Source organism: Physeter macrocephalus, chromosome 11, assembly GCF_002837175.3.
Source record: "Physeter macrocephalus isolate SW-GA chromosome 11, ASM283717v5, whole genome shotgun sequence".
In the NCBI taxonomy this organism is placed as follows: Eukaryota; Metazoa; Chordata; class Mammalia; order Artiodactyla; family Physeteridae; genus Physeter; species Physeter macrocephalus.
Genome location: NC_041224.1, coordinates 29,239,757 through 29,248,802, shown reverse-complemented (window position 1 = coordinate 29,248,802; position 9,046 = coordinate 29,239,757). Strand labels below are relative to the sequence as shown.

At 43.0% G+C, this 9,046-nt stretch overlaps 1 protein-coding gene and 1 long non-coding RNA gene across 3 annotated transcripts in view; one reads left to right on the top strand and one right to left on the bottom strand.

The window, feature by feature from the left end:
- The window catches only part of LOC114487054 (uncharacterized), a 6,975-nt gene extending 6,017 nt beyond the window's left edge, over nucleotides 1-958 (bottom strand). The window contains exons 1-2 of the long non-coding RNA XR_003681661.1: nucleotides 903-958; nucleotides 349-437 (exon numbers count right to left, since the gene is read on the bottom strand). This is a non-coding gene — a long non-coding RNA (uncharacterized lncRNA). The remainder of the gene's footprint in view (nucleotides 1-348; nucleotides 438-902) is intronic.
- Nucleotides 1-6,145, top strand: part of TAF3 (TATA-box binding protein associated factor 3) — a 158,051-nt gene extending 151,906 nt beyond the window's left edge. The window contains exons 5-7 of one of the 2 annotated variants that reach the window (XM_055087840.1): nucleotides 741-996; nucleotides 3,967-4,073; nucleotides 4,890-6,145. In XM_055087840.1, coding sequence (XP_054943815.1) covers nucleotides 741-996; nucleotides 3,967-4,073; nucleotides 4,890-5,004 — 478 coding nt within the window. In that variant the 3' untranslated portion in view covers nucleotides 5,005-6,145. The remainder of the gene's footprint in view (nucleotides 1-740; nucleotides 997-3,966; nucleotides 4,074-4,889) is intronic. The other variant, XM_024129702.3, reaches the window with a different exon arrangement.
- Nucleotides 6,146-9,046: the final 2,901 nt, after the last annotated feature.

The following is a 9,046-nucleotide window of genomic DNA, read 5'->3' as shown; positions in this document are numbered from 1 at the left end:
AAATATTTTCTCCCATTCTGAGGGTTGTCTTTTCGTCTTGTTTATGGGTTCCTTTGCTGTGCAAAAGCTTTTAAGTTGCATTAGGTCCCATTTGTTTATTTTTGTTTTTATGTCCATTTCTCTAGGAGGTGGGTCAAAAAGGATCTTGCTGTGATTTATGTCATAGAGTATTCTGCCTATGTTTTCCTCTAAGTTTGATAGTGTCTGGCCTTTTGTGTATGGTGTTAGGGAGTGTTCTAATTTCATTCTTTTACATGTAGGTGTCCAGTTTTCCCAGCACCACTTATTGAAGAGGCTGTCTTTTCTCCATTGTATATTCTTGCCTCCTTTAACTTCTAAACGACTTACCCCAGGTCACATGCCGGCCTGTGGAAGACGTAGGGTTTGAACTCAGATGTCCTGGCTCTGAGCCTAGTTCTTCTTCCCCGGCATGGGTTCTGTGGGTAAGACAGTGTTAATGAAGAGACAGAGCAGCACGCAGCTCTAATCACGACTTGGCGACGTCACCAGGGAAGGAGCTGGAGCCTCACCCCCCCTGCCTGACATCTCGGCCAGCCGTGACCGAGTAAGTGGAGAAGCAGGTTGGGGAAGGGCCTGTAACCCTGAGCTCCGTCGCTCTCTGGACTCTCCAAAGTCTTTTGCTGCTAGAAGAACCAAGTGATTGGGCGATCATGTTTTTAGCTACCTGGCTTGACTCAACTATGTGTTTTGACTTTTCCTTTTCTCTCTTTTGTTGACAGTGTCATCAGCAAAGTGGTCCCAGCCCCCGAGGCTAAGCCGGCGCCTTCTCTGAACAGACCCAAGACGCCGCCGCCCACACCGGCCCCTGCCCCTGTCCCCGTGCACGTCACCCCCGCCCCCGTGCCTTTGCCCCTTCTGGCCCCGGCCAGCACGCCCCTCACCGGGATGCCCGCTCCAGCCGCCGCCACCTCAGGAGCTGCCAGTTCCAAAGCCCCCGTCCGGAGTGTGGTCACGGAGACGGTCAGCACTTACGTGGTGCGCTACTTTCTATTTTTGGAGTATTTAAGAAACAGCCACTTAAGAGCTCACTCTTTCCTCATGAAAATGTTTTCAATTAAAAATGCAGTGTCAGATGAAGCATTATTGAATTTCAGAGGCAACTCTTGATGACTGGAAAGGCATTTTCATTGCCCTTTCAAGCTTTCAGCTGAAAAGTATTGTTAGGATGTCTGCATATTTAGTCTCCATAAATAATGTCAGAGCATTGTTTTTCTTTATTCGGCATTGTTTTGGAAGACGACTGTATACCTATATACAGCACAATCAGTGTGTAAATATAGAGGTGAGTAGTGATAGTTAAACCCCTCATTGACTTTCTTGATCAAGCAGTGATTCACTTAAGAGTATAATTTGTGTGATATACACACGTCTGATGGGCCATCTGCTGTTTCTGAGCAGCTGCTCTAATTATAGTAACTCATTGGCTAAGGTCCAGGACATACCAGGGCCTGCAGACTGAAGGGAAACGAACTTTCAGACACACAGCTGCCTGAGCCCAAAGCCTGTCTTCAGGTGGAAAAACTCACCTTGATGAATGAGTTCGCACGGTTGTCATGGAACCGTTTTTACGTGTTCTCCCCATACTTACTAGTATCAGATCTTACTCAGGCCCTGAATTCAATCAAGTAATAAAGCACTTACATAAATATGTTCTTTGAGCTCTGTAGAGTGACACATAAACAGGTGACAAAAAGATATCAGGCACGTGGAGGTCCTAGCTGAGCTGGCACTGCCGAGATCACCAGTATGTAGACTGAGATCTGTCAGCCTAGTTGTGGTTCGGGTCTTTCTGAATAGATGGGACTGGAGGGTGGCGGGGTCAGACTCCTGCTGTTGTTATAAATCGTGCAAGTATTACATCTCTATAAAGGCATTTGGGAAGGAAATTTCAATGAATCATTAAGTATTTGAGGCACTATAATGATACGAAGGATAAGAAGAAAAATCTCAAAAATCTTCAGAGAGGATATAAAGGCATGAAATATTAACAGGAAGAAAAAAATTGGCCATTCAAGACAAAAATAGAAGACATGATACAAAAATCTGTGATCATCAAATCAGTCCCTTGAAGGACCAGTTGCTACAGGTGTTTAATTGAGGCCGCATCACCCCAAGATGGGTCAATCGGGGAGGATTTTACACTTAATCTCCTCGGCCTCCATTTCTTCAGGTGTAATTAGGGGGTTGATAGACTAGGTGGTCACTGATTTCTGATTCTCCAGTGGATTTTTGAGTTAACTCCCTGGAGATGGATCAGATTTGCATAGACAACATGGATGAAAAGCCTTCTGTCTCCTCAGAGACACTTTGTAGACAGAAGACAAAATGTGTGAATTGAAGGAAAGACACAGGCTATACAGCAAAAAAGCTGATTTTGTCACTGCCCAATCTGTGACATTGGAACTGTCACTGACATTCCCTTAGCTCCAGTCTCCCCATTTCTAACCTAGCCAAGCGTTGTTTTAGGATGATGAAACCAAGTAAGACGTTTGAAAGAACTTAGTAAACCGTGAAGGGCTGGGCGTTAGTTATTATGGGTGCTGTGGCAGATTTCTCATGTCACAGGGTCACGGCCTCCTAATTTCAAGAAAGGTCAGCCAGCAGCAGGACTGGCCATGCATGTCAGCTTCAAGGCCCAGGGCGCTGGGCCAGCCTTCGCCCCAGACAGCTGGCACGTGCTAACTGGTGGTCTCTCCCCTTGAATCTAGAGAGGACCGAGTCAGGGATGTAGCTGCCCACAGATTTGTTTAGCAAGCCTTCACATCAGCATCCTCTGCCTCTGTAGAGACTGTTTTGAGAATGGTCAGCCTTAAAATAGCGCATCAGTGGAATGAAATATCTCTGCCCCCCCGTACACCCATCACACACAGAGAAAGCCATCTCTCCTGCACATCTAGTCAGTGTTGTATTTTAACGTACCAGAAGAGACTATAGCTTGCAAAATAAACTGAATGAAATTATATGCTGTGTGATTGGAAAAACTTTAGAAAATTATCATTCGTGGTTTTGAATGCCCATCATAGAATTGTTTCTTCCAAATCGGTCTTGTTCATGTGGAATTTGAGGAAGTTGTTCAGTTAGGGATGATTCTTATTTGGAACTGCTAAGTTAAGTAAAGCAAAGTTCAGAGCACAGCATTATTTGTTGCAAAATAACATGAAAATGTGTGGCTCTTTGGCCTCCCGCGCGTCCCTTATTTCATGTGCCCTTTAGTTGATTGTACTTTACTGAAAATGTCATAAAGGGAATGGAAAGTTACTTAGTAACAACTCTTTTATATCCTTGATCTTATCAGCTAGTTCAGGAGAAGGGTTTGGCTAATAAGTAATAAGGTGATACATGCACATTGGCCGTATTTATTAATTCCAGGCCTGTGAATGCGATGGAGGAAACAACATTGAGTTGAGTTCGATAGCTTTCAAAAATATTCGTCATTACTTCCATGAAAACCCTAGTCATTCAGGATGTGTGTGTTTACAGTATTTCTTTAGATTAAAATGGCTGTAGGTCCTATGGCTCACAGAAATGATTATAAAATGCTTTGTTTTTATGACTTACAAAAGAGAGTTTAAAATATTCATTAGAAATGTCTTGGGAGTTCCCTGGTGGCCTAGTGGTTAGGATTCTGGGCCTTCACTGCTGGGCTCTGGGTTCAATCCCTGGTGGGGAACTGAGATCCTGCAAGCCGAGGGCCAAGAAACAAGAAAAAGAAATGTCTTATCATTGAACACTTAGTAGCCATTTGCTTTTTCAGGTGATCCCAGGATAGTGATGACCATGATCACAGCTTTACTGAATTGCTGACTACTGGGTGTTTTGTTTTCGTTTTTAGTTTAATCTGTCGGTGTATTAGCTTCGCAGTGTGAAGTAATGATCCTTATTGTGCCCTTTTGGGTACTTCTTCCTCAAAGCATCTCTGTTTTGCTCCCTCCCCTGCAACCCCAGATCCGAGACGAATGGGGGAACCAGATCTGGATCTGTCCCGGCTGCAACAAGCCCGATGACGGGAGCCCCATGATTGGCTGTGATGATTGTGACGACTGGTACCACTGGTGAGTCCCCATCGTGGCCCTGGGGGGAGGGGCTCTGCACACGGGGTGTGGGGGTGCCTCTGGCCCGTCCTGGCTTCTCTCCCAGGGCAGTTCCTCTCCGGAGAGCGGTGTACAGAGCAGAATCACTGCCAGGAGAAAGGCGTCCATGTGAATTGCAAAAATCACGAGTCTTGGGACTATCATTATTCAGCCTAAATTTCCAAATGTGTTGCTTAGCTTATGTATCCTCCTGCTTTAACAAAGGAAAAGGAGCTAGAGGGGGTTCCCTTTCCTTTCTTGCCAGTCGTTTTCTGTAGCAGCTGCAGTGCTTGATGGCAACGCTAAGGGAACCCCCGTAAACGTGTCACACAGTGCAGAAGTGAAGGGACAGCTTGTGTGGTTTCTGCACCTCTTCAGCGCCCCCCCCCAAAACCGAAGAAACACCATCAAAATGCATGCAAACAGCCTTCCCGTTTTATCTTGAAAATATCAGATATAAAAAGATAGGAGTCCACTTAGTCACGTGCTATGTGATATCTCTGAGATAAAAACAAAGCCGTGGCTCAGAAGCATTAGACTATTTCTGGCTGAAAGGATGAATGAGCTAATTAATTTCTCCAGCGGGGCCTGGAGAGGGGCTTTGTGTAAGGTGATCACCCACACGCCCAGCAGTAGCGCAGCATCCGTCAGAGCTATGTGACTTGGATTTCTGGTAAATACACCACAGGCTTAGGACATTATTTAAAGACTTGAAATTCTTTAAAAACACAGGAAAAGAATGTGTGGATAAATAAAGCTTGTTTGTCTGAAGCCTTTTCTTCCTTGGTAACCATGCAGGCCCTGCGTCGGGATAATGGCTGCGCCCCCGGAAGAGATGCAGTGGTTCTGTCCCAAGTGTGCCAACAAAAAGAAGGATAAAAAGCACAAAAAGAGGAAGCACCGGGCGCACTGACGCCCCGTGGGCCCCTGTCCTAACGCCTTGGGGGAGGTGCCGTGACCCCGCCTCCATGTCACCTCCCACCATGTTCCTGCAGGTTATGAACCTCGCAAGACTGAGGACAGAAACACACCACCCGCAGGGATTTTCCTTCTGGAACACCCCGGCCCGGGGCCACGTGGTCGTGACCGAAGGAAAACACGTGGAGGCGGGGCACCGGGGCCACCTCGCCTCCATTTTCTATTACCAGTGACAAGTATTACTAATAAAAAGACCATAATCTTCCCTTTCGATTTTCTTGATTCTCTCCAGGGCCTTTTCCTTAAGGTGTTAGATGAGGAGATGGCGTGTGGCCTGCCTTGACTGTGACTGAGGGTGACGTGGGTAGTCTGTCTGCGCCTCCAGCCTCCTTCCCTCTCTAGTGAGATAATCATAATCACATAAAAGAAAACTCCAGGTGGAGTGTCGGTAAATATTTTTGTGATGAAAAATATATGAAGCTTCCCCTCCCTCCCTGTTTTTAGTACTAACATGTAAAATGTTCAGGCTTTTTGTGAAATACCTTATATTTTTTAAGAAAAAGGTTTCTATCATGTCCTGTTGGCTTTTGTGCAAATTATTTCTGTTGACTCTCACCTATTTTCTGTCTCTGTTGCCTCCCGACTTTGCCCATTTCTCTAAACTGCTGGTGTTCTTCTCACAGCTTATCCATTTCATCAACTTGTATAAAAACTCTTCAGACCAGAAGATCTCCCCTAATGTAAATAATAAATATTTATGAAGTAGTTATTTTAAAAAATTTTTTTATCGTGTTTAATTCTGGCTTTCTCTGAAATCTGCTGTGATTTCAGCCATGTCTGTAATTATTGCTGTACATAAGCAAAGAAGGCTAGAAAAAAAGAGCCACGCATAGTTCAAAGTTACCTACCTTGAGCTGAACCCATGCAGTACCCAAAACACTGGGGGAAAGGACCCGAGCAGTTGGAAGGAAAACAAGGCAATTTAAATCTATGGTTTATGATTTGAAATTGTTTTGTTATCTCTTGTTTCTGTAAATTTCTTTGACTTCCTTTTGTTTCAAAGGACATGTAGATTCCCCGAAAGTTAAAAAAAAAAAGAAATATATATATATATATATATATATATATATATATATATATACTGTAGCATTTTGTGTTTATATTGTTTTATTTCTGCAAATCTGTTCATTGATATTGTGGTTTAAGGCTGAAATGAAGTATATTATGAAATTTTTTTTTAAAGAAAACTCATCAAATTTCAGGGTATCACAAAACTTTATTATATTACTATACTGCCCACTATTTATTATATGTTATAGATGTCTGAGAGATAAACCAAATATTTTATTTTTAATGTAAAACATCAAATTTAATTTTATTAGCATATTTTAGCAACTTTGGAATAAATATGGACTTTTACTTGATTTTGAAGTAATCCCAACTTGGGCCAGTGTAATGGATATCTTGAATACTAGAATATGGGCTTTGAACCTAATACAAATATATTAATAGAAATTTGTGATTTATTTTAATGGCAAGTAAATTGATTAGTGTATGAATCATATTTTAAAACGTATTATGTGGTTAGAGAAATGAGGCTTTCTGCCATGAATGTTAAATTGCAAATCAGTGGAAATGGAGTCACCCTTTCAAGACTGCAGTATTTCATTGCCCTCCTTGTTCTAGAAGTCAAAGTTTTTCTATCCCTACAAAGAAACAAAGCATCTATGTTGAGACACGTGTTTTTTGTTCTATTAATTTGAGATCACCCTAAATACTTTATACAATATTTTCACATGCACAAATCTACCCATTAGTGCTTTTTGGAGAGGGATGGGGGTGGGGAAGTGCAAAATAAAGATTATTGGCTATTTCATAGTTTGCTTTTCCATTTTCTTTATTTAGGATTTAGTTCCTCGAGGCATGGTCAGTGTATCTGACGTTGCCATGTCTAAGTGACCTGGTCATGCCACTGAAATAAGAATGGAGGTGCCGATATATAACCTTCCCCCAATCCTACTGTCTGAGAGACTTCAGCCCAAATGACATTGAAGGAATTTCAATCAGTTTGTTGTCCCTTGCTATTTCATGGTTGCTTTCCTAAATCCAGTTCATGATTTTATAAATGGCCTTTGCAATAATAAAACCAAAGAATCATTTTCAGGGGGCTGGAGAGCTCAAGGGATTAGTAATGGAATACAGAGCCTTTCACCTCTAGGTCAGTGAGTTGAATCCAGTTCAGGTCACCAGAGACCCAAAGTTGTTACCATCTTCTGACTGTTCAGTGGCCTGTATGAAACGGGCTGGTGGTCTCAGTCCCTACTGGATGCCTGTCCGTACACCAACCAAAGGAAGTCCGAGAAACTGCAAAAGGAAATGTGGATTAGAAAATGAAACCCTGGTGTTCCAAAGCAAAGTTAGAAAGTTGGGCAGAATCATCCTCCATAAAGTCACACTGAAGAAAAAGAGAGTAATCACAGATGCCACAGACATCACAAAGAGACTGGAGATCAATTCACTTGGCCTAATGAAGTTGAACTAAACAGGGAAAGGAGAAACCTGTATTGGACCAGAGGGGAGAGGGTTACATTGGGAAAGATGACAGTCTAATTGGGAGAAAACCTTGAGGGGACCCACGCAAGAAGAAGAAAGTGGGTTTTGACTTTTGAGGGAGAAGGAAATCATAGAGCAGCAGACATTTGAGGAGCTACCGGAACTGAGAAAATTCGATGCAGAGGCACCAGGAGAGTATTTCCCTAGGGAGCATGAGGAGTCTCCCAGGGGTCGGGAGGCTGGTGGACCATTGTCATTTATGCCAGCACTACCATCTGACCTCAGCACTGATGATGCTTCATGAAGAGAAGTAGTCTGGAAAAAAATTGGCCAGGCTAGCGATTTAATTGGAGGGGTTGGTATTGAAGAGAGAGAGAGAGACCCCTCCCTCCCAGGAACCCCATTCCTCGGGTGAGCTGATCTGCCCGCGGAGCCCTGACGAGCTGGCCAAGCGCGATTTCTGTGACTGGCACACTGTTTGTCTTCTAAAAGGTGTCTGCACTGAAGCACAGTGAGGGGCTCTATCCTCCAGCTGATTTGTGGCTCCAAATGTCCTGCAGAAAATCAGAGGGCATCAGAGCATTCTGGCTCTGTCGGGCTTTTTGCAAAGATAAAATATAGTGCCTTGCCCTACTGTGTCACCTAAACCTCCTTTGTTCTCCTTTGAATAGGACGATTCAACAAAGACCTGGTAACCAAACTAAAGTATAAAATGAACACAGATATGGAAACCTGGCCAGTGAGAATGCTAATGAATTAAGTTCACTAAAGGCACACGGGCTAAGTTTTCAATACAAATAGTTTTATGGCCAATCTCTTCAGATCATAGCCGTTTTCTTTAGAAGTTCAAGTCTAGAAGTAGATAGTCGCCCCCCAACTGAAGAATGAAACAGATAATGTTCTGAATAACGTTCTCTCCACAATAGTATCAGTCATTCTCTTAGGAAACCGTTTCTTTGAGAATCTTGCATTCGTTGTGGCCTAAAAAGTCTAAAGTAACTATTAATCCCCGCGTGCCGGCCAGTGGTGACACTGGAGATGAGATATTTAGGTGGACAGCTGAACGTTTTCTTCTTCCTATCAGGGAAACATAACATTTAGTTTATGTGCGAAGTATTAAAACCACTGCTGGTTACCTTTTTCATCCCGGACAACTCAGCTTTTAGTTTAGTTTATAGAAGGACAGTTTTAAAACACTTTGATTCGTTCATTCAACGTTGGCTGGACACACTGCATGAAAATGGCAAAAGTGCATTAGCTCCAAGTTGAGTTTTCCTGCAGTCTGGCCTCCACCGTTTTGTACTTGTTCCCACCGTATTCTGGTATGAATGTGCATTTCATCGAAATCTAAGCCCCTTCCTTACTAGTTTCTTCTCCATTTTTCTCCACACCATCTTTCTATCCACCTTAGACTGCAGTGGTTTTTAATGTGGATATAGCTTTATATAGTTGAAGGGTTTATATTTACAACAAAATATTGAAAA